This window comes from Patagioenas fasciata, chromosome 1 (genome assembly GCF_037038585.1).
Source record: "Patagioenas fasciata isolate bPatFas1 chromosome 1, bPatFas1.hap1, whole genome shotgun sequence".
Lineage (NCBI taxonomy): Eukaryota > Metazoa > Chordata > Aves > Columbiformes > Columbidae > Patagioenas > Patagioenas fasciata.
Window position 1 is genome coordinate 102,564,844 of NC_092520.1, and position 26,464 is coordinate 102,591,307.

Here is a 26,464-nt window from a genome sequence, read left to right on the forward strand (position 1 = left end):
TGGTTATGCACTGTCACTGTGTGAGATGGTCACTCAGGATCCTTTTCTAATTCCCCCTTCCCATCTTCCATATGAGTTTATCTCCCCGGATTGGCTCTATTTTCCACAATATGGTCATGGAACTCCATGATGTAACTAAAAGAGATGCAGTCTACTCTAGCCAGGAAACACAAAACCTAAAGGAAAACCAGAGATTACAGCTTCCATTAAATGATATACTCTGACTTTCTTACAGTTCAAGAGCAAAAGATGACCTGAATATGTCCTAAACAATATAAGGACATATCCCTGTAGTATCCCTGTAATCCTGTACCCCTTTACTGAAGGGAATTAAAGATGAGCACCATGTTCTTAATGGTTACAAAATTGAGATCTTAACAGCAAAAAGGATGATCAGATCCTTGTCTTCAGCTGTTTTTCTAGACCGATGACACACCTGAAGATATTTCTTTTTCCCCTCAACTTCTTTCAGATCTAAATTTAAGAATTTAAATTAAAAAAGTAAGCATGGAATAAGTCAATGTTATTTCTTTGCATCTTGTTTTTTTCTTAAATGCAATTACCCTTAAATTAACATTCTTATCAGAATGACACGGTACTTAGAAGCTCTGTGCTGAATTAAAGTATGTTCACTCAGCAGCTAGCTTTTGCAGATCTGTCATATTCTGTGGAAGACTTACAGTGTTTTTAGAGCATCTTTATCTACAGAGAATCTCATAAAGTTTCTATTTAAAAAATCTAATTGTAGTATCCCATCAGATGTTTGCCAATGTACATAATACAACAACTTCCTAATTTGTTGACAGGTTTTCAGTATTGAAGAATGTATTTATTATATAAGCACCTAGAAAGCAGTTGGATTATATCCATACCACATTTAAGTAAATAAAATAGTAACCGTGTTTAGAATTGGCTTGGTAATTAATTTTAGGTTATGGAGAAAATGCATTGGGTATTTTTTGTTGTCAGATCTGCTGGAAAAAAAAAAAATATTTTCTTTGGTGTCCTGAAGATTTTACATTGTGAGAGGCACTGCTACTAAAAGAAAAGCTCAAAAAATTGCAGATTATAAAAGTACAGAGAAATTTATTTTGCAATTCTGTCTAAGCATTCAGGACAGCATGTTTACTGTCCACACATGATGGCGAAATGCTGGAACTCAGAATCAAGCTAGACATCTCAACAATAAAGTTTCTCAACAGCTTAATGTTTGACATTCTTCACTTATTTGTGTGTTAACGGACATGGTGTATCTCTGTGGAGTCTTTTTCCATGGTGGAGTTTAGAGGCATTTCCAAGCTATTGCAAAATTTGTTCTGAGATTAAAGAGAAGAATAAATTCAACTTCTGCTCTACTTACCTGAATGTTAATTGGGTCTCTATGTGGCTGATAAATGGCTTCAGTTACCAAGTCTTATTTTTAGATTATGATACTGACTTTCTTCATATGGAAAGAAAGAATTCTTTTGTTTTTCTTGATATCACTCATTTGATATATTAGGGAAATGTATTTACAGATTGCTTACATGCCACTGTTTACAGAACAGCTGTTTATCCCTTATTTTTTTGCTTAGTCATTGAAATATTGGAGGAAAATGCAGTGAATTCTGTAACATATTTTAGTTTTTTAATTATTTAATTTTATGAACAGTATTAGACTTAGGAAATGTAGGGAAAATCCTCTATCCTGCCAGTCTCTTTATTTGATAGTGTGAAAAACTGTCAGATTCTTGAATTACTTTAGTGGCTATTTGTAGTTTGAATATATCCAACAGGATGTTTGAGTTGACAGAAGACATCTGCTGTTGTTTTAAATACTGCATTATCTCAATCAGTTTGAAAACAACCATTGTCATATCTTAAAGCAATTATTGATGGAGTGTACCTTCTTACCTATAAATTTCTACTGTTAGTTTAAATGACAAGTCTTTGAAGCCAGTATTAGTAGAGATAGGCTGTTGTGAATCTGTTGATTTAATTATGATTTAGAAACTGATGAACTTTTCTTATAAACATTTTTTTATTATTATTATTTTATGTACACACTGAGGGTGAGTTTTCTCTATCTTAGGTCACATGCCATGGTATTTCTTAACTCCTTTAGCTTCCAAATGGGAGTGGAAGGTGTTCAGAGTCATGCAGGATGGTGTTTTTGTACAATACAAAGGCTTCTAGCGTGTCTTCATAATACCTTGGATAGTCTTTTCTATTTTACTTATTTTAATGATGGTGTTTCACTTTGATATTTCTGTTTGATTAGAAATTATATAAAAGCCTGAGCGAGGTGAAGTCTGAAGTGGAAACAGTGATAAAAACTGGGAGGCAGATTGTTCAAAAGCAGCAGACAGAGAACCCAAAAGAACTGGATGAAAGGCTTACAGCTTTGAAGTTGCAATATAATGAATTGGGTGCAAAGGTAAGCTCTGTGTTTTTAATACAGAACGCTGTCCTCTTATTAAATGGCAAAGTGAAGAATAATCTTGGCATGGTAAGTAAGCGGGGTTTGGTTTTGTTCTTTTCACGGCCCTCACATTTTCTAAACAGTGGGACAGAAAGAATGGAGGCAAAAGCAATCATCAGGATGGCTATTGTAGGAAACAATTATTTTGCAAATATAATAGGCCCAGGCAGGATCTCTTAGCAAAGCATGTTTTAATAATGATTTTGCAAGACCGGGTGTTCTACCAAAGGTAGGCACACCTAATAGGGCAAAAAGCCCGTGCTTATATCTCCCTAAAATCCTGGCTGCAATTTCCCTCCACTCTTCCGCATTTGTTAGGTACTGCGGGGTTTACAGACTATCCCGATGCACACAATTCCCTTCCCCTTATCAGTCTATTTAAGATATGGACTCCTCATACTTTGGCTACACTTCCCCCTAAATTAACTTATTAATACAGGTATCAGTATGTATACAGGTGTCAGTACATATTCCGGGAAGAGACTGTGTATTACATTAAGAATTCATAGTCCGATGTCTCTCAGTCCTTATCCTCTAAATGAGTTTATAAATACAGGTATCAGTATGTATACAGGTGTCAGTCCGTATTCCGGGAAGAAACTGTGTATTACATTAAGAATTCATAGTCCAATGTCTCTCGGTCCTTCCCCTCTGCTAGGGTCAGGCGCCAGGTCCTCAGTTATGTTCCCTACAGCTATTTAGTTGCTCTGAGAAAAAATAACCTTCCAGAAAAATACAGAATTCCTTTTTACAAATTAAAATTGCACTTTACTAATGTTTTGATTTAGTTTTTTTCTACTAGTTCATTAATTTGGAGGTTCCACATTTTACTTAAAACTACTTAATAAAAAAGAGAATTCTACTCTTTCATTTCATTCTCCCTGTGACTGTACAGATCTTTAAGTATATCATTTCCATTTGTTGCTTTTCTAAAATCTGTTGATGAAAAATTGCCTACTGCAGCTTTCCTCAGAAGGAATTTGTGTACCATTCTGCTTTGCTTCTTCTGCACTCTAGACAACATGTCTTCAGTTATTGTCATAACCATCCCCTGGTTTAACCCTGACCTATCTTTTCACTGTATTTTAATATATAAACCACACAGAATACAGTTTAGTTATCAGTATATAGAATAATCATCCAATTGTTGTATGTCTCACACACCAGCAAAGCCTTGTGTAAAATTTCCATCAATATATCATCAATATCTTAATCAATTCTTCTGTGCTTAAATTCTGTTACACTTCCCAAGAGGAAAATGTTTAGTTTACTCAATTTTTCGTAAAATTCAACTAAACAGACAGTAGGAAAGACAAACTACTAAGCAATATTAATGAGACTGTGTTCCCTAAAAGCTTTTTATTTTTGGCCTGCTTTATCTAGGGAGTGTGTTGACTGTTCCTGAAACACAATGCTCTGCAAAGACCTTTGAGCTCTGAAGAGGAGTTGTGGCATTGTCCTAAAGAAGACTTAATGTTAATAATTGAATTAACAACTATCCTTCATTACTCTTCCTATTGTCCTCAGTAGAACTGTTCACAGAACTTCTAAAAACTGTAGGATTACAGTAAATTTGGTGCTGTAACTGGCTGAATGAAGATTGTGAATGACAGATATAGCTGTTTATTTCTAAAATCCATACACTTCAATTACACAAAACAGAGGACAGAATGCAAATTCTTTATTTTGTAAGATTACAAATTATTAAAACCATAAATTACTAGCTAGGAAGATAAGCTCATGGTAATACTGAGAGTTAGCATGTGATTTAAACACATAATGATAATCAAGCCCCATTGACTATAGTATGATAAAATAATAAGAGTTATGCTAGTTTTGGCTGAGATAATACCCCTTTTGGAACCTGAATTAAAACAGTTCTCTCTCTGGAAAGCAAATAAAGCTTTTACAAAGCATCAGTCTTTTGAGTGTCAAGGAAACTGAAGAGTCCGCTTCATTAAGGTGTGGATAACTTTCATTTCAAATTAAACAGTGTATTTAGTTTCTCCATTATTTTAGAAAGGACTGTAGCATTTATTCCTATGTTACGTTTAAAGTAACAGCACCAGGTTCCATTGTTATAAGAAATCTCTCTTAACTAATGAAGGGATAAAAATGTGCCATTAGGAAGCCGTTAATGATCTGAAGTGAGCCATATTGCAAATTAACATTTCTGAAAAATCTGCAGTGCTCTGTTTAGCTTTGTTGTCCTAGATGTAATTTCTCACATTTACTTTTGTATAGCATGGTAGTTAACAGTATTAGAGAGAGTCACAAAAGCCCAGAGATAGGAAACTAAAAGAATCAGTTAGCCATTATCAGCCTTAATTGATTGCATTGAATCAAAGTCTTTTTAAGAGAAAACTGATAGTAGTTATAACTAATAGTAAGTCTTAGGACTGAAATGTATAGTCTGAGGAAATAACATAAAGCATAAACTCACTTGTGTGACTTTATATGTACTGCTTCAGGGAGTCCCTCCATATTTGAAACAGCCCTTTAAGCACATTTTTAAGCATATGGTTTAATTTAAACATGTTGAAAAATACTGAAATGTTGTGCTCTCGCATAGACATGCAAATTCCTATGTGTTCTGATGATTCCTGTACATACTGTGTTTTTTCTGTATATTTTAGGCATCATAGGTATCACTTTCGGCACCTAGGAAGTCTTCCCTGTAAGAAGGGGAAGGTGTGAGGGTTTTTTTTCTTTTTTATTTCAATATCATGGTGTCATGGTTGCATTCATGATAAATATTCCATGCCTGTCCTTGCTTGTGCATTCACTTGCCAGTGTTCTCTGTCTCTGATACGAGTACATATATATATATATACATATATATATATACATACATGCGAACAACTATATCACAGCTTAGGTAGTTTGTGAGTTGTGAGTGCCTGTGAGGTGTGGTCTGTAGTATATTTGTGTCAAATCTCTCTATGATAATTCATCAGAACAGGGAGCTGGAATCTAAAATTCAGTAACCATGTTCTTGCTGTTCTCCTACAGACATTGAATCCAGTAGGGGCTGTTATACAAGGTCAGGTCTTTCCTCACAGTCCCACTGCTGCAGAGGAAGTTTTTGGCAGTAGGACTAAAAGGTTGTAAAATACCTTTCTTATGCTTTAAATACCTAGTTTTTTTCATTTTAATTTTATTTATTACATCCAAGAATTCTTGCAAATGATCTATTTAACATAGCTAAAATAACTTTACAATATAGAGAAAATTTATGGAGATAGCACTTCTGATATCATTTTATGATACAGAAGGCCTTTAGAGGGCACTGTTTCCTATTTTTCTTTAGAAATGCATCTTTACTTCTGAAGTAAAAACAGAAACTGATTAATCAATAACCTCTGGATATATACAGTCTATATGGAAATAGTGTAGTATTATTCATATTATATACAGAATTAAGAGATGTATACAGCAACACAAATATTCTTTCTGTGGGCATGTATCAGTACTTCCTACTAGGTGTTTGAAATTCTTTCACAGGTAATCATGCTTTGGATGGTGCATTTTGCTCTGTATTGGTCTTCATTTACCCTTCTGCCATCTCTCCTAAGTAGGTGGAATATTCTCTTTCCCTGCCTTGCTCAGGGAGACCCAGGGAATATTTTATTTCACCTATTCCTGCAGATTGCACCAAAATGCAGTGTAAGATAGTCAAGACAACATAAATACTCAGCTTTCCTTCCAGGTACCATGTAATATGCTTAAAATAACAAATGAAACAGAAATTGTCCGTAGTACTTCACATCCACAATATTCAGCAAATTAAAAACTTAAAGTTAACTGTGCTGCCTTAGTTTGATATCATTTGGTGACTTTTGTGTTTCAAGATTTTGAGATTTCTTTGCAGAGATTTTTTTTTTCTTCTATGTAGTGGAGCTACATAGCAAAAAGTTGATAATTCAATATCACTGTATGTCCATCTATATGAAAATATACTCTTTGAAAGGTTTTGACATCTATTATGTCTCTCAAGGAAAGCCTGTTAATTCAATTGTTCCAAATTAATTTATTGTGTATGACTTCAAAACGGAGGAGGAGGTTTGCAGAGGTCTGCTGCAAGTTCAAACTCAATGTGTGTTTATGTAGATATTTTTCTTGTAGGTGTTTGCGTTCTAGCAGCAAAACTATGAATATTGGGAGAACTATGGCAAGACGTAACTGTATTAAAAGTGAAACTTGTGAAAGTGCTTGTTAAGCTTTTATAGAAAAGTGGTATATAGAAATTGGTGTATGAAAATCATTAAACCTGTTTGACTGAAGAGTTAATAAACACATGTTTTCTTTCTGCAGGTGACAGAAAAAAAGCAAGAGTTAGAGAAGTGCTTGAAATTGTCCCGGAAACTACGAAAAGAAATTAATGCTATGACAGAATGGCTTGCAGCGACAGATGCAGAATTGACAAAGAGATCAGCTGTGCATGGCATGCCGAGCAATTTGGATTCTGAAATTGCCTGGGGCAAGGTAACAATGTAACACACACTGTACCTTTATATATTTCAGTTTATGCCTAATGCAAAAAGATAGATTTATTTGTTGATAAAAAAAAGAGAATAAAAATTCTGGAGTTCTAATTAGTGGAACTTTGTAACTGTTACGGCAATATCTCACCCTAACATTAATGCTTGGGAAAGTTTAAACCATCTTGTCTCTGCAAATATCCATAGCACAATTCACCTTCATATTGCAGTGATTTTTACCAACATAAATTTAAAGTTAGAATTTCATTTTTCAGAGTACTATAAATTATCCATCCAGTATCCAGGTAAATGCAAATCCTTTTCTGTCTCATTCAATTTAATTCCTGATTAGAAAAGTATTAACAGTAGAACAGCTACAGTTGATGAAAGATTAAGGATGTCCGAACACTACATATTCTACATGTTTAGATGGCAGCCAGGAGGTGGGATATTTGTTTTCTTACCCTTTTTGGTTTGTACCTCATTCATTTTCATTCTGGGGGCTTCTTACTTACATAAGACTTTAACTTGAACTCTTATTTTAGGTTAAAACACAAAGCCTAAAGTGAAACTTTCCTCAAAATTATTATATGTACCACAGTATAGAAAAGCATTTTACAGAATCACTGAGGAATGCAAGACTTCTACATCAAACTGTATATCTCCGTGTGATGTTAAGACTTAGCACAATATCATTCAACACTAGCTAATCTAGTTTATGTTCTGCATATGTAATAAAAATCCAATCTAACTCAGAACATAAGCAAACCAAATCATCATTGCATATACATATCAAAATCTATGCTTTAGAGGAAACTGTGCTCAACATTATTCAAAGCTTCTACATTTCATATAATTATGTTCAATAGGCAGTATTTTGGATAAGTGTTGCTATATAATTTCAAAATACAACAAAGAAAACCCTTATAACAGTGTTGGGGTTTTGTGCAAAAATTTAGCACTTCTGCTTTAATAGGAAGAATCCTTAAAAAGTTTTACCAGTTTCACCATGCATCATAGAAATAGTCATGAATAAGACGCAGGTAGTCTTTCCAATTTTTTAAATGGCTGTGCAGATTAAAGGCACTGGAGTAAAATTTGCTGTGTTGTTTTTTGTTTAGTCGGTTGGGTTTTGTGTGCGTTTTTTTTTGTTGTTGTTGGTTGTGGGTTTGTTTGTGTGGGCTTTTTTTTGTTTATTTGTTTTGTTTTGTTTTTGTATCTGTGTGTCTACATGTCTTTCACTGCCTACTTGAAGATTCAGGGCTTAATAAAATGTTTTTGGCCTTAAAATGCACTGACAATGTACAAACTAATAACAATAAAGTCTACAAGTCTTTTGTGAGATTTGGAATTGGGTGGTTTTTGGTCACCAGTCTCTAAGAATGATCATAGTTTAAAAGTAATGCCCAAAAATATATAAAGATCAACTTTTGATATTGTTGTCTTATTATTATCTTACAATTACTGCTTTGATTATTGCTGCTTTGACTTTCAAATCAAAACCTCAATTCTTAAAAAACCCATTGCTGCTTGAAGTTCTCTCATCTGCTTTTTCCACAGTAAAGTCTGTACAGTTCCTCCCATTATCTTTGATTGACATTGTGATCTTAACAACCATAAGAAAGGACAAGTGCCAGATTTTTAAGAGATGGGTTAACAATCATATGGTTTTAATGCCCTCAAGCTAGCTTGTCATTTGCTCAGTCTGTTTATCCAGTATTGAAAGTGAGAATCACTTTTGGTGGTGTTCAACTACACAGTACTGTTCCACTGAAACAGAAATATACACTATATCTTCCTGCATGCATGTTCAGGAAAGTTAACCCAGATATATATAGCTTCACAGCAGTTTAAATAGAAAGATTTGTCCTTAATGTTATTTAATTGTTAGGTATGAACCTTAATTCTTCAGAAGTTGCATAATTAGAACCCGAAGCCTGAAAATCAGTGCAGTTACACAGTAGGAAATCTTTGTTATGTCTTACACTCGCTACAAAAAGTACAACATATTTTTATCTTATGATAATCAAAAAGGTAATGAGAACTAATTGAAGTATGAAATATTAACATGAAAAATATATAAAATGGGAGCCATTCCACTTACTAATCTATAAAGAATGACACTGAGTATTGTGAATTCTCACAAGGAATTGGTACATAAAGGGTTGCAGGAAAAATTGGCAAAAAGCGTATTCTGGCTTCTAATCCTACTCAAAGCCCTCACTGTAGTCTAACCTCATCTAGTACCTCCGTTCTCTTCCTTCAGTCAGGTCATCACTAAAATATGAATAAAAAAACGTGCTTCTTTTTGATGTATGTACTGGCTGAGTGACTTTCAAGATTCCTTTATTAAGAGTCTATTTAGGAAATGTAATCCAATATTCACATAAACGTAAGCAGGTTTGTAATATTGAGCAATCCAACAGATAGTATAGATGGCAGATTGTAGCCTTTCAAATGCAGAGATTATGTGAAGTGAGTATACTTTTTTCCTAAAGAATCTGCTCCCACTAAGAGGCAGGAATTGCTGCATGTTAGTATGGACACTTTAAAATACTGTGGAGGACATAATAAATAAGTATGATACTAATACTCCCTCGTGGATTTCCATGAGACATCATACAAAATCAAGCCTCAATAACTGAGCCCCCAGAACTAGGGAGTCACAGTATCTGATTAATGTTACAGCCTTGGGCTTCAGAGTTCCCAGGTAAGTAGACTGCCGAATACAATAGCTGATCTAATGAAGTGCACTGGGAGATGAATTAAGCCCAGCAGATTCCCATTGTGAGGGAAGTCTGCAGAAAAACTAAGATGGAAAATGAGGGCAGGAGAGGAGAACTCAATAGTGTGAAAGAACTGAAAATTGGATGTGTGCTGCCATCAATATAACTAAGCAGAGAGCTCATAATCTTTTTTGTTTACAGCACAAGGAAGTACTTATTTTTATTACTGCACTTATTTCTAATTCATTTTCAGTACTCAAGACTTCTTAAAAGTGAAAAGAACTCAGAGGCTTTCAAAGATAATTACAGAGGTTAGAATAAAAAATCATACATGCGAACTTTATCTTCAAGGTATAAACACCTAGGAATAAGAAAGAATGTCCATCTTGAGTAGAAAATGACATTAATGAAACATAGCATTAATCTGGACATAGAGATAAATGCTTTATTTATTTGTTCATGTCTGGAATTTTTCTAATAATGGAACAAAACTTGGCTGAGTTATGTGAAATGAGATGGGCAACATACTGAAGACTGTAAATCCTGCCTCTCTACTCAGCAGAGACAAGCTAAATCTTTCCATTTGAATTCAGTTCTGTTATAATAGATAAGAAAAATGGCATGCGGGTGGAAAGATAGTCATTAAACATTGTATATTAGAAATCCGTGTATAATTAGAAGTCTGATTTAGTGAATGTATTTATCACTGAAGACGTTAACCATTGTGGGGTTTATTGAACTTTTAATCAGGAACTGACCTGATAAGAATTAAATTGTCAGGAAAAACATGTTCTCAAAAAGGAAATGGCAGATGATATTACTAGGAGAAGTTCTGTATCACTCCTTATTATCAGCAGTATGAGTCTGACAGCGCATTTTAGCACAATGTATGAAAACAGTGAGTATAAAGTTGACTTTATATTAGCTAAGACATTTCCTGTCAGTAAAATCATTAAAAGAAAATTATCTGAAAATCCTGTCAATGATTCATAGTCAGTGGCCAGAATGCAATAAAAATAACAGATGTGTTGTGAATAAGTAAATAAATTTGTATAATCAACCACTAAGAAGGCCATAATGCGAGCTTCTGATTAATTCTGTAATCCCACCATCTGAGCCATCTAACTAATTTCTTTTAGACAGGGTCAAATTGCAAAGATTACTTCCAAATAAACCACAGCATACAGGCAACATGAAGGCACACAGAACTTCTCTTCAGTCATTCACTGGTTTGATTAATCTACATAACTTAATGACCAACACAATTAAAATATTATCCTGTGCATTTAGTCTCAATTCTTGTTTGTTAGAAAAAACATCAGTAGTTCAACATGATGCCCAGTAGTTTTGTCAGTAAAGTCTAGCATAGAAATTCTCTGTACCATATCCTCAGAAAAAGCCATTCCTGTGGAGCTTCTGTTTTCAAACATAGATCATTCCTTGTTAATATTTGCTAATGTGAAAGAGGTTATGATTTTCACTCCATTATGAAACATCAAGTAAAACAAACAAACAAACCAGTAATATTTGTTAGTAAACTAAAAGGCAAAGAGCATGCTGCAGTACAGTGGGCTAAGAGGGAGGGCTGTGAACCCTGCTCAAAGTATGCATGGCTGCACTGGGAACTGCATTTATTTACACTAACATGATTGATCCTGGCATCCTATGTCCCCATGGCTTTCAGCACTGCAGAGCCGTCTGGCTTCCACCCAGGTTTCAAGCCATCCCAAGTTGTATTTTCTTAAAGAAAAATTATCTTTTACACTTCAACTTCTTTTCTGAGGTTTTAGTGGTAGGGACTGCTGTAAGGCAAGCTCAGCTGGTCTTAGCTCTCTCTCTACTACTTTTTTAGCTCTTTCTACTACTACTTGTAGCTCTACTACAAAGCTACTTTTGATTCTGTAGCTAAAATTGAAATTCTATGTCTTTCTTACATACTTTCAATAAATTCAGAGCTGAAATGCAGTCTGATATTAGGGCAACCAAAAGGGAGTTTAGATCCAGAGAGTTGAGGTTTTTTTCCTTAAGCTTGAAAAATGTGCTTCTATATCCCAAGAACACACAGGGTAAGGAGATGAGTGGAGACCAATTCACTCAATATTGGAACGTGCTCTTAAAAAATTAAAAAATTTTGAAAACCACTGCCTGAGTTTTAATGAAATAATCCTAGTTATATGCTGGGATCATGACACATTTTTTTTATCTGTTCTATACAGTGGTGTTAAATTGATAGCAATCCTTTTGTGTTTTTATTGCAGAAAATGTATCAATGCTATGTTGTATTGCAATGGATAAAGTATATGTAGACTGTCTTATACATAAGAACTTTGAATAATTGAGATTTGAAGTATTGCAGAAGATGGCTTTTTCATTGTGATGTTGTATTGAAGGTCTCAATGTTTGGGTTTGTTTAGAAGGTGAAGGGATGTGTGATTGTTTAGTTATCTCTTGGTTATTTATGTCCCTTACTTTCTAATACACAGGAGTGTTAATATTCATATTGCCCAGACGTGCACCTAGTCATTGCTTTACATTATTTCTTTACTTTGAAAGGATCAACTTGTAGGATCAGGCAAAGTGCTATTGCACTTTTTCTTACACACCAGGTATTATACATCCAGCTTTTGGAAATTTTATTTAATAGACACTTAATTATCTGATTGGTCTGTTTATATTTTCAGTTGGGATTAATATTTTTATATGTAGACCAAAATTGTTCTGAGTTTTCATACCTGTAAAATACAAAGGAAACCACAAACCATCATAAATATTCTTCAGAGATTCTTTTCCAAATGGAGGTAAATTGTTCAGAAAATAATAAAGCTGATCAAATTTTCCATCCTGAGTTAGAGGCAAATTATATTGTCTAATTCTTTTTTTTTAAATGACATTTTGTACCTGCTGTGAAAGAGAGAAAATTGTACAAGAAGAGGGCAAGTTTTCCTTTAGTCTGACAAGAACTTGTTGAAATTTGAAACTCTCCATTTCAAATTCTATAATTCTGTAGGTTATAGTTAATAATTTGCATTAGTTTTGTCTTGGTTCTGTTACAAATACTCTGTATTCAAGAAAATTGGTAGAATGTGGAAAATTACGCATACATGAAATGCAAGTATAAAACATTTTCTGTGAAATAACATTAAATAATTAGATCATTAATTCTATTAGGTGTAGGAAATTATCTGTTGCTTTAAGTAGAACATATACCAAGGACTTTTGAGGTACTATTAAGGTTGTATTGTACCAAAAAGAGTGATTTCTATACTGTCTTTATTGCAAACTGAAAATTCTACTTTCTCTATCAACATACTATCGACAAAATCATACTGATGTGTGCCTGTGACAGATGTGATAAGATAGTGTGGAGGTGGTAAAGGTGTATTTCTACTGCAGTAACAGTTTTGATCCTGAGATGAAGAATTGTTATTGTGGTTTAATTAGAAGTGGTTCTTTTTTTTTAGTGTATCCAACTTATTTGTGAGAAATCAATGTCTCTGGAAACCAGTGATTCTTATTTTTCTCATAACTTCTGTTTATGTTCAGTTTGGACCACTTCATTTCTAGTTGGAGCTTTGTTTGACAAGCAGAGATCATATATGACTGCATCATTGCTACCAGGTGCCAAGCAACTCAGATAAATTTGTCTCATAAAACTAGTTACATGTGATATTAGGTGTAAGGAATGTGCGCCTCTCCTTGAGTATTCAGCAAGATTGCTATCCTCTGCATTGTGTCATCTCAGTATTTACTGCTTCTTTACATGTTGTCTAAATATGTTGGGATTTGCTCCTGTTGTTAGACTTCCCACATGTTGCAACGAATATTAAGACATGAGTAATGAGTAAATTACGTGACCTTACATATCATCTAAATCTCTTTATACAAGCTAAGATAATGGTGGGAGGAGATGATGGAAATCTGATCTTGTAGCACTGCATATGTATTTTAGTCATTCAAGATTAGAGGTGCTATGGACGATAGCTTATTTTAGTATTTTAGTTCACAGAGTGAAATCCCAAGTGAGTATAACAGAAAGATGCATTTCTACAGTTACAAAGCAAGAAATCTAACAGGAGAGAAGAACATGTTATCTGATGAAAAAGATTGCACTGAAAAATATTAATGGAATATTAAAATATTTCACTATTTTCAATGGAATTCTCCAAGTTTTAAGATGTCATGATGCTTTATTACTGTCCCATTTATTATGTAAGCTTTATATGCTATTTGATAAGTATGCCATTTTATTATATGCAAAGTAACTTTAAACATCTCAATATAAATATTGTAAAATGTGGATTGTTGTTTAATAATGAAATATTAAAACTATATTTTGAACACTGGAATGATAAATTGCTCATACTTTAAAAAATAAAACTATTACCAAAAAAGTTGTGAGAATGTGAAGAATGTTTACAATTTTTATCAGAGCTAAAGAGATATAATTTGGTTTTTATTTACTGTGCTTCACAGAATGCTTTCCCTTCCTATAGGAAGCAAGACTGTGTGTACTAGTATGAGCTTGCTGGTTGTTTTAATATTTCTTTGTTCTTAGTTCTCATTCTTTTTAATTTCTTGAAATTTTGGTTTTTATTCTGCTCGTGTAGGCAACACGGAAGGAGATTGAGAAGCGCCAGGTACATCTTAAAAGCATCAGTGATTTAGGAGAGAATTTGAAGACAGTGCTGAAAGGAGAGGAAAGGCTGGTGGAGGATAAACTCAGCCTCCTGAACAGTAATTGGATAGCTGTAACTTCACGTGCTGAGGAATGGTTCAATCTGTTACTGGTAAGGAAAATGCATTTATTCACCCAGCGGGAATGCTGATGCCCAGTGGCAGGTGCTCGGCCTTATAGGAATGCTTTTTCTGGTGCCTCAGACTAAACTTATTGAATTCATAGGTACACAGACAATCATATTGATTGTCATTTAGTGTGCTGTGTATACTTTAACAATCTGACACCTTACAGAGTGATGGCTTTGTGGGGTCTTGATTGTCAGTGCTTCCCATTTCTGTCTGCCTCGGTAGCTCCTGAACTGGTGTTGTTTTGGTTTCTTTTTCCTGATGAATGAAATGCAATTTCTCCCTAAGGACCTAAAATGCGTGAATACAGATCAAGTGAAAGAAACAATCAAATGAGTTCAGTAAGTCTTGATGTTCATACCAACAACCTCAGCTGCTTTTGGCTACATTGCCATTTCTGTTTGGGAACTAAGTCCCCACTTGCATATTGGTTTGGTCCATAGGATAGCTTTAGTGTGTGTGAACTGGATTCATTTCAGAGGCAACTAAATCAGAAGCTCAGGGTGCACAACTAATGTGCTTAAGGACTATGATTTGATCTTTCAGAACTGCATGATGTGCATGTTTTGTGGTGCCTGTTTTGTCTGGGATACTTAGTTAAGGGCACCAGATTAAACTTAATCCAAAGTAAAATCCCCAAACCACATTTAATTCAGATTCAGGAGCCCCAGCTACTTTGAAGTGCTGATAATCACATAACTACATTCTCCCTTAATTTTTTTTCTGCTATGAAGAGATGACAGCTTGAACCCTTAAACACGGAAGAGTCTGAACTATTTGACTGATAGAATGTTTTGGGAGATTTTGTATGCTGTGTCAAGTGCTGAGAGAATGGGAATGAAATTTCAATCCAGAGAAACTGAAGTGTTTTTTGGGGGTGTGTTCACCTTTATCATGATTTTTCAGAGCTTGATGTGTTAGAGGGCAGCTAGAGTGTCTACTTTACAAATGTTTCTATGATGGATTTACAGCATCACTACAGGACTTCCTTGGCTGTATGTAGGATACAAGTGCAAGCACCTGGTTGTGCCTGTCTTATTTGGAAAACTTAAGCATTTCGTTCAATATGATGTTATAGGTGCTCAGCTTCAATGGGGAACTGATTATAAGAAACATATAATGGAACTTATATACTAGTATAGTTATATATTCCTCTACTTTCTCTCTGCTTTGTATTCTACAGTTACTGTATAAAATGAATAAATTTATTTTCATAATGTAGGCATGTTTGCCACAGTTGGCAAACTTGTAAACACAGACTGGATATGGATATTTTAGTAGTGTACGAGTAGTAACAACTCATTGAGCAGTTCCTTTTGGCCATTAAAAAGTATTACTTAGTATTATGCCAAACAACACGTAGTTTGCTTGGAGTTCTGAGGTGGATACACGTAGACCTCGTTCTAGTAAGCTCATGAAACAGACCAAAGGTTTTTAAATTATGGACAAAAAAAGAAATATTTAACAGAATATCCACTAGAATATATTTTTAAAATGCAGAGTCTCAAAGCTGAGAAGTTAGGTGAAATGCAAATAAAGGTTTTATATACAAATCTCTCATTTTTGATTGTGATTTTGCAAGTACATCCTTGTTTCCACCTTAGTTTCAATCAATGCAGTGGCTTTCTGAAATGAGTTCTGCACCTGGTTCTTGGGAAACTCTTCCTTCCACCTCCAGTAGACCTGGCTGTTGGCTTCCTGTACCTCTTGGCATCCTGGCTGAGTCGCAGACACTTATGTCTCACTGTGACTATCTCACCCTCCTGCCTGTCACTTTGGAAGCTTTACTCACTCCTAAAATGTCTTTTTAAAGAAATGTAATCTATAAAGTGAGAACAAACAAACAACAGATTATATGCTTCACAAAACAAGCAGTTACTGTAGAAAGTAAGTTTAATTTCATAATACAAGCATGCTTGCCAAAGTTGGCATAATTACAGCTATTATTTCCATTCTGATGACTTTCTTTGTATGCAGTATTTACCTTTTCCACATACAGGAATATCAAAAGCACATGGAGGCTTTTGATCAGAATGTAGCTAATGTCACAACTTGGATATACCGTGCTGAAATACTGTTGGATGAATCTGATAAACAAAAACCCCAGCAAAAAGAGGAAAGTTTTAAGGTAAAAAAAAAAAAAAAAGTGATTTTTTTGGAAAGTATTAATTTTATTCTCAAAAGGAATGTGTCAAAACCAGCATATTTTGAAAGGTATCACAAATTTATTAACACTATTTTTTTCTGTGATAAAGCTACCCTCTGGCAGCTTGTAGATTACTTATTAAATTTGCACTGCACCGTGAAAGTTAAATCCCTGCAGAAATAAAACCAGGTACGTTATTGTAAGTCTTGGGGACTTCCTGGTGAGTAGAACAGCAACTTACTAAACCTGTATTTGCTGGAAAATTGTCCTTAAACACATCTGATTGAACAGAATCCTTTTTTTCCGTGTCCTTAATTTTTAATTCTTTTTCTGTTTTTCTGTGATACTTTTCTGATATCTATGGTATCTGTGTTTGATATTTCTGTCTTATGATTGCTTTAGTTCTATAAACATTGTTTATGTTGATGCCAGACCACTACAGACAAGAATATTGTGTGGCGAACTAGCTGTATAATAATGGGTTAGTGTGTTGGTCAGAAGACTTTTATAACAGCTAATGGCTCATTGTCTCATTTGACCAACTGATGAAAAACTAACTTGCAAGAGAGATGTGAATTTTAAAGTATCTCATTTAAAATATCTTCTTTGTTAAGATTAAACAACTTAGAATTATTATCTGTTTGGATTTTTTTTTTTTTTTTCTGAAATCAGTGTCAAGTTTTATTTTATATTGAACTCCATGTTCAGTATGTACTCTCTGAGGAACAGTCTGCAAATCAAAATCAGAATTATATTGCTGGCACTAGCATAATGATACCATTTACTAAAGCAAAACTTTACAAATTCCAACGCAGAACATAAATCAATGCCTCATTGATCTCAGCAGGATTACAGGACAGACTTTTATAGTTGAATGAACAATTTTGGCACCATCAGGTACAAAGTATGATTGCCATCAATACAGATATATATATTTGTGTTGCACAAAGGCATTTCATACAGACAGTGAAATGTACTTCTTAATGCCCAACTCTTGTTTATGATTCCTGAATGTCAGGCTATCTTTTTTGGCCTCTGCCTGTACTGAGATCTAGTGTTAAGATTACTGTTGCAGAGAAAATAGTTATTTGCCCTCAGTTTTTTGTAATTTGTGATAGATTTATAGATTTTAATTCCCTGCTTTGACTATGGGCATGAACAGTAATCAAAGCAACAACTAGACATCCAGTTCTATAATACATGAGTTAGCAGCTTTTCTAAAAATAAAATAATTTAGCATAAAACAAAATAACATCCTGAAATATGCTGAGGGTTGTATTATTGCAGATGAGAACCTGCCTAGAAATAACGTTCACCATTAATTTATTCTAGGAGATATTAAAACAGTCATGTAGATACATTCCTGCTATAAAACTGAGGAATATGAATGGGAATGTTATCTACTGTATTTCGACTGGACTTACACACTCATGCATAGTTCTCTGAATTTGCTTTGTGGTTTTGCTCCCTATTCCTTTGCACACTCTCTCTCTCTCTCTCTCTCTTTCTCTCTCTTTGCATTTATTACTAACTTCAAGCCCTGTCTCTTGCTCACGGACTGTAGCGCTTAAAGGCTGAGCTGAATGACATGCATCCAAAGGTGGACTCTGTGCGTGCCCAGGCAGTAGACTTGATGACAAACCATGGAGATCACTGCAAGAAAATAATAGAGCCTAAACTGTCAGAGCTCAACCAGCGATTTGCAACTTTATCACAAAGAATTAAGAGTGGAAAGGTAGGAGCACCATATGGAGATGCATACAAAATGATATTTATATAAGGTGCACAGTTCTAACTGCATAGCAGGCTGCAGTTTCTCAAAAAATAAACTTTTAAAGAAAAAAAAATAGCAAGAATTTTTTTTTTAAGTGTGAAGATTTGGGGTTTTTTGGCATTGAGGTCTTTTTTCACTGTTTCACAATTAGAAGTATTCTCTGACTTCCTATGAATGTAACAATGATTACTTATTTCATTAACTTATAAAGATTGACCAACATCTGAGAATCAGTAAGATTCTTAATCTTCTCAAAGTAGGAGTAGCCTTTTTTTTTAATATAGATTGGCTTGTGGGGGCTAATTTTTCATTAAATACACCCAGTCTTTTCTTATGAGGCTGTGAATCAAAAGGGTTGGAGATACACAGATAGACAGACAGATATACACAGATTGTATCAATTATACTTCATCTGCTCACCTGTACAACTAGTTTGACAACTGAATCTGAATTCAGTAGGGATTAGGTAATTTTTACTTATGGCTTCTGAAATGTATTTGCTGCCTTTATTGCAGAGAGCTATTTGGCAGATTAAAGCAGACAGCCTTACAGGTTGGTGTATAGGATAATGGGAATGCATGAACTCTGATCTTAACTCTTTTTTCTGGCTAGTCTAACAGTACTGGAAGTGAATGCACAGAGGATCAGTGGCAGAGCAGGAAATAAGCTTTGCAAAAAACATAAGCAAAGAGACATGGTTTTCATTAGCTGTTCAGGGCTTCCGCAGGGCTCAATACCATGTGTAACCACCACATTCTTTGTGGATATTTGAGTTTATTTAAGTTTCATTTCTGTCTGAACAGAAAAAAAGTATGTCCTATGAATAAAGACCGTATCTTTTTTGTTGTTGTTTTTCTATTGGCCGCATTAGTACTTAAACCATTCCAGTGTTTTTCTCAATTACTTCTTACAGAAGTACAAACTGTAGACAGAGAACATCTGGGCACAAAGCCCGAACAACTGTGTTGTGTGATGTTTTTGTTCTGAACCTCTGCTCTCTGCAGTCTGGATTTCCTTCTCCTTTTTACCTTGCACTTCCACAGCACTGTAAGCATACAGGGCTGGTGCAGCCTTTGATAGGGTTGTGTGAATTTATCACTTGTCTTAGGGAGCAATGAGACTGTCTGTAGGTGATTTATCATGGATTAGCTGTTCGCATTGCATGTTGTGGGCTCACTCAAAGAAGAGGGAAAAGATGTTTATCAAGATGAAGTATCTTCAGAACACAGCCTGCAAACGTCTTCCACCTGGCAAACTTCTTTCATGGGTGTTCTCCCATTCACGATTGTACAGGCAAGATGAACTGGAATGGAAGCACCTCACTAAGCTTTATACATTATGTACCTGGCAAGATGAGAGAAATAAGTACAGCACATAATTTTAACAGTATATTAGATTTTAGAGGACCTTTTCCAGGACCTTGAGGAATGGACAGCCAGAGTATGATTTACAAAGGATATCTATATTTACAGGTACATAAGATAGAGAGGAAAAGGCTTGTCTGAATTCTTGGTGGTTCTACTGACTTGCTGTTATGCATTTGGGTAAAGGACTGAATTGCTGGGTGCCATGTTTTGTCCACTGTTATAATGTAGGTAACTGCCCTTCCCTTAGTCATGATTTCTGCTTTATGGGCTGAAAAATTATTATTCTTATGGGGTGATATTATGCTTCCTAAGTGTTTGTGGTTTTTTCATATGCTTTGTGAATAACATGAAAATATCAATTCAAGAGGACAGTGAGCTCTCATAATCTATTTTCAATCAACTCTCATCTGTTATCAAATTAGTTATATTTTTCCACATACTAACAGTTATCAATACAACAGTGAAGTACATACGAAATAACCTGTGAATTCAGTAAATGGTAGTACGTAATTGTTGTGTCCTTAATTACTAAAATATTCATCATGTCCTAAAATGAGATTTAACATTTTCCAGTGGTCTTTGAACATAATTCAATTATTGGAATTTCATTTAGTATTTTTCCTTCATTTTTTCTTTTTGTTATTGTTTTTAGCACTTCTCAGAGATCAGTAATTTTATATTCAAATTTTATTAGGTGATTTGTCTTTTATTGAGATTTAAGTACTTTTGAAGACATCCTTCAGAGCATTTGAGAATAACTGTGTAGTTTGCTATTATCTCTACCTCAGTTGAAGTGTTTGCTGACTGTAATTCTGAGCTTCTTAAAGAAAATTTGTGAATATAGTATTATTCTCTATAAATATCATACATTATTGTATTTCCATCAGTGTTCATAAGTGCACAAAATCTTTGTCATTAAAACAATCAACCAGATACAATTAAGGCATTTTGACCTTATTCTCCCAGGTCATCTGTGGAACAGATGAGAATATATGATGTCTAGTCTCTCTTGTTTTAGCTGATTAAGTCTGATTGTTATAATCACCATTGCAAACCTTTGCTTTAAAAGAAATACCCATTATACTGGAGGGGAGATTAAAGACAACTGATTAGAATGTAATGTGCTTATGTCTTTAGCAAGAAGGCAGTTCTATGTCCAGGAGTTACTAGAACATCATAAAGCATTAATTACCTTTAAATCTTAATTTTATGCACAAATCATCGAGAATTTGTTGGTTGTTCTTGCATTTAAAGCTTTTTCTGTTGATCCTTTGCAATGTACTTAATAAATGCATTTCATATTGCACATTAAACTATCCACAGGCATCAGGTAGATAAAGAGTGCTGCATTTTTTTTAATAAGTGCCACTTGTTTTAGATTTAAAACTGAAGGCTAAACTAAAACACTGTAATTATAGTGTGATTCATTTTGAAGGAATTCTGTCGAATTTGTTCATGAGTTTTTGGTCCCGAATTTTTGCTAAGGCTTTTTGGAAACCCAGCTCTTTTAGTTTTGTTGTTGATTTTTTTTTTTTTTTTAATATGTTACAAAATATTTTTGGGGAATATCTTATACAAAGATTATCTGTCTTTTGGTTTGTATAATTCACCTGACATTTTTGCTGTTCTTTGTGAGAAAGAAATGATTTCAAAGCACTGAAACAAATTATCATGAAATTTTTCTCAATTGGTAGTAGTAGGTAGTTTTTCATCTGAATGGATTGCTTGTTGCTGTGTGATTTCTGACAAACCAGATGTAGAAAAATAGTATCAACATTTAATTTTTTAAACAATTTTTTAAATGTTATACTGTTTATCTGAACCTGTTCTCATACAGAAACATGAGATTTTTGTTTGGTTGGTTTTGTTTAACTAACTATAGAATTCTTATGTTTTCTTATATGGAAATTCTACTATTGTTAAGTACTTACATTTACTTGCCTACTTTGAGTTGTATAGTGTAGATATTTTTCCACATGATGGAAAGTCTACCACTGTTTTAACAATGGGAGGTAGAACAGATGTCTCTTTTCATTTATGTTTCTAATACGTGTGTGATTTAAATACATATTCTTCGTATTTCTCCTATTTTAGCCCTTCATTCCTTCAAAGGAATTGGAGCAATTTGACTTCGATATACAAAAACTGCTTGAACCACTGGAGGCTGAAATTCAGCAGGGGGTGAATCTGAAAGAGGAGGACTTCAATAAAGATATGGTAATTTGGTTGAAATGGAAGTCTGAATGAAGTAGGAAGGGAGATGAAAAAATCTGAGTGAAAATTAGAAACTTCTGTATTTGTGTTAGGATCTTTAGATATGTCTTGGACAGAATTTTACTGTGCTAATATATTATAAAGTCAAAATTCCCAAGTTAGCATTAACTAAAAGTTTTAGTGATAAGTTAATTGCTAGTTTATAAGAAAAACATGTTTTGACTGTTGAGAAAATACAAAGAAAACAGGAATGTTATCTACAGGTCCTATACTAGTACCCAGCAATATTACAGAGTAGGGAATAAATATTAAAATCTCTGTAGCAATATAAAGACCAAGAAAGCTCAGAATGATGTATCTAAATGGGCAATCTAGTAAAAGAAGACATTCACTAAAAACAAATACTAGGCAATGACAATTGAAAGGAATGCCACTTGCTCATTAGTTCTTAACAGATTTGATTTCACTATTTATTGTAAATAGTTTCTGTGACTGTGATAAGCTTGATTACTCATCTTTGCTCTTTGCAAGCAGTAAAACCGTTTATGCATATTAGGGGGAAAAAAAGAAAAAAAAAAAAAGAAAAAAAAAGAAAAGAAAAAAAAAAAGAGAGAGGAGCGAAATACAGGTGTACTTTACTATTGGCACTGTGCTGTGTTTTCTCCAGAGTTATTTTCAGAGGGATGACATTTCTTGGCTGGCAAATAACAGAGATTCATCTTTAGGACCTTCTCTTTTCAAATCCTTATCAAGATCAAATATACATTTCTTTATAAGCAATATTCTTTTTTTTTTTTCTTTAAGGAGTTCAAATATAGCTTTTTTATATCAATGCTGAAAGGAATCTTTACAGGACCTTATTTTTTCTCTTTTTATAATGCAGGAAAATTAAAATTTAAGGCAGTATGTACTGCAGTCGTAAATTCTAAGTGAATCAGTTTTGACAGGGCAGTTTCCACTACTTTAGCATACTTTGTTCCCTTTCTTTGCAAAAAATATTTAGCGTGGTTCAAGAGATACGCTCCCAGAAGCTGTGGCACAGATTCAACTTCTATGTAAAAAGTACAGTGGTATCATTTTCCTGGCCAGAATTGCTGTGTTGCATTGTGATGATACACAAAATGGTCAGGAATCACATGCTCTCCTAGCATACTGGCAATTTTCGTTGACTACTGACAGTGCTTTAGAATATTTTAGATATTTTTATTATTTTTGTTTTATAGTAGATGTATTTTACACTTTTGCCTTCAAAGTTTTCATCCTACTATCCTGGATGCTGTATGAAATCTAATATCAATCATCTGTTGGTTTTCATGTACTGTTCTACTTGTTCCCCTCAAGTGTCCACATGTGTTGTAGAAAGCAAGTAAAAGCTATTTTGTCTTCAGTGTAGAACAAAAAGTAGTTGTGAGATGATTATCTTAGCAGAGGAAGTGTAGTTTTTTATATGTCTGTATCTCCTAGTACTTACGTAATAATTAAAGTGTCCATTACCTGTTTTTTTTGTTTTGTGTTTTTTTTTTTTTTTTAAATCAGAGTGAAGATGATGAGAGCACAGTGAAAGAATTGCTGCAAAGGGGCGAGACACTTCAAAAGAGAGTCACAGATGAGAGAAAACGGGAGGAGATAAAGATAAAACAGCAGCTGTTGCAGACTAAACATAATGCTCTCAAGGTATAGGAGCTACAATTATAAGCACATGCTACTAAAACAATTTTTTCTTAATGTTAGGACACTGTTCTGTTAAATGAATCTTCATTACTATTTGGAGAGAAATTTAAAACTAGTTGGCTATAAACTTATATTTTCTTATATACTTCACTTGATGCCTTGGAAAAGACATTTTAAATCTCCATCTTAACAAGTACTGTTTTGTCTTCAATGTTACAATCATGTGACTGCCAGCTGGACTGCAATTATTTCTTTAATAATAATTCATTTTTTAACACATTACACATGTTTAATGCAACTGCAGTCAAGACCTTAGTTAGAATCACTTTTCACAAACTTACATTTTCAGTTGTAGAACGTACTTCTGGCAACGAGTTCTTTTATGTTTTACTAAAAGATTTACAAACTATGCTCTTTCAGGGGGAAAAGTGGCTTTGACCTCTTTAAAATAGGGTAGGTGGTAGTACCAATAGAGCTGGTATCTAGGAGGCTGAAAACCAAAGTCAATATCAATATTCTGTGTCACCACACTCCTGGAGGTATAAGTGTATGATACTATTTCTAGAAACATTCACAGTGAGATGTATATGGAGTGTTGTCTTTCCAGGAAAAGATAAAAATAGGGAAAGTAAAATCTTAGAGTTGAAAAGTCACCTTGTTCACCTATCTGCAGCAGCAGGCTCTGGCTACTGTAGATTTTTTCATCTTTTTGACAAGCAGAATTTTTCTTTCTTTTGAAAGTTTTTTTTAAGTGGTTTTTGACTTGGGGAACATACCATGATTACGTTTTATTATTGCTTATTTTTAAGCAGCATCTTTCCTTTCCTGTAGTCTCTATTCTCATTTTTACAGTTTTGCAGATCTGTATGCATTCAGTAAAAGGAGAGCTGGAATATACCATTGTTTTGTCCACATTTAAAAAAAACAAACAAAAAAAACCACAAAAAAAACCCCAAAACCTTGACATCTATTCAGTGTGTCTTTGACTGTTCCAAGTGAAATGGAAGTAATTTATATTTTTTTATGGAGAGAAGAAGCAAGAAGAGTGTTTCTAGAACTACGCTGTTATCAGATCCTTTCTGGCTGTTTTTATGGAATAGAGTGATTGATTTCCCTTCAGGTGACTCAGTTAAGGCATTCAACCTTGCCAGATAAAATTCAAGAATCATTGAAGTAAATTCATCTTTTTATATAGAATGTACCAGTATTTTTAAAAATTTATTTCTTAATAAGAAATTATAGCAGTGAAAAGATTTTCTGGATTCTGTATGAGTGAACTTAAGCAAAGCATATGCAAATGTAGTATATGTAATACTGTTTATAAGAAATAAAATAACATTTTTAAACTTCCTGTTAAAGAGAGGCTTTAATACTTTTGTAAAGCTAAGTCACAAACACAAAGCATTTGTTATGTAAATGGTATTTAATTTAGAAAAAGTAAACCTGTCTTTGCATACATTACTGCATTGAAATGATTTTCTTTTGAGTAGCTACTGAATTAGCATGCAGGCTAGAATTTCACAGAAGACCACAAAACACAGGAAGCCCACTTATGGCTACATAGTAAGTGGGTTGTGTTTCCATCTGTCTAGTGAGTATTCTAAGCAGAAGTGTTTTATATAAAATATTGACATTTATGTAAGAGTCTTAACTTTTCTGATTATTGGTGACTTTCTCAGTCATTTCTTCAACATGTGAACAACCCTGAACTAGGTAACCTCCTTTAAAAGAAAAAAAAATAATCTGTTAAACTGACGAAAATATGCTGTGTTCAGTTACTTTTATACTGTTAAACTGAAGAAAATATGCTGCATTCAGATGCTTTTATACTATATTTAAATACCAAGATTTAATTAGAACTAATAGTGGCCTTGTGTGCCTTTTTTCCCTTCAGTGTGCACACATGCCAGTTCATATTTTATAAGCCTTTAATTCATATTCTAATAATGTCTGCACTGTGAACAGGACTTGAGATCTCAAAGAAGAAAAAAGGCTTTAGAGATTTCTCATCAATGGTATCAGTACAAGAGGCAGGCTGATGACCTAATGACATGGCTGGATGACATTGAGAAAAAGTTAGCCAGTCTACCAGACAACAAAGATGACCAGAAGCTAAAGGTAATGTTGTTTTGGGGTGGCAATGGTGGATCTTTCTGAGTGATAGTTTATCAATTTAACAGGCAGCAAATGCAACAAATTTTCAAATAGGCACAGAAAATTGTCAGTTCAGCTCTTTATTACTAGTAAAATACACCCTAATTTTCTGTGTTCAAACTGACATTTGTTTGTTGTGCTGTATCTTGTATTTGTTTGTTATACAGAATGTTACATAAATAATTTGAAACACACTAAACAGATTTTTTGTTGATAGTATTGAAAGTTTGCGATGTATTAAGAAACATCAAATGTTTTCTAGTAAAAATTTTAATTTATTTTATGTATCTTTGTTCCAGATGAACAAATGACTTACCGATAAATGGATGACCTCTGTCTCATGTTAGCACATTCATTTTCATCAGAACATATTCATATGTCACTGTCAAACTCTATAAATATATTTATGTACTTTCAAAGGTTTTCCTAGTTTATTTTGCATCGTCTTTCTTTGCTTCATTCTCTGTTGAGTTTCCCACAGAGTAAAATAAGGGTTAAGTAAAATATCAAAGTAAAATATAAAATAATATATTTGTAAGCTGTCCAAACACTATTTGTCCTGAATATGCTGACCCTTATTGAAAAATTATTTCTCCAATTACCCATCACACTGTACTAGCAAGAATCTGGAAGTGGAAACTGTTGGCCTTTGCCAACTCATTTTCAG

At 34.0% G+C, this 26,464-nt stretch overlaps 1 protein-coding gene across 12 annotated transcripts in view; it reads left to right on the plus strand.

Moving 5' to 3' along the window:
- The window catches only part of DMD (dystrophin), a 1,243,922-nt gene that overhangs the window by 572,547 nt on the left and 644,911 nt on the right, over nt 1-26,464 (plus strand). For 11 of the 12 annotated variants that reach the window (XM_065859822.2, XM_071812115.1, XM_071812091.1 and 8 more), the window contains 8 exons: nt 2,261-2,416; nt 6,776-6,946; nt 14,276-14,455; nt 16,471-16,599; nt 18,182-18,352; nt 21,853-21,975; nt 23,509-23,646; nt 25,609-25,761. In XM_065859822.2, coding sequence (XP_065715894.1) covers nt 2,261-2,416; nt 6,776-6,946; nt 14,276-14,455; nt 16,471-16,599; nt 18,182-18,352; nt 21,853-21,975; nt 23,509-23,646; nt 25,609-25,761 — 1,221 coding nt within the window. The remainder of the gene's footprint in view (nt 1-2,260; nt 2,417-6,775; nt 6,947-14,275; nt 14,456-16,470; nt 16,600-18,181; nt 18,353-21,852; nt 21,976-23,508; nt 23,647-25,608; nt 25,762-26,464) is intronic. The other variant, XM_071812112.1, reaches the window with a different exon arrangement.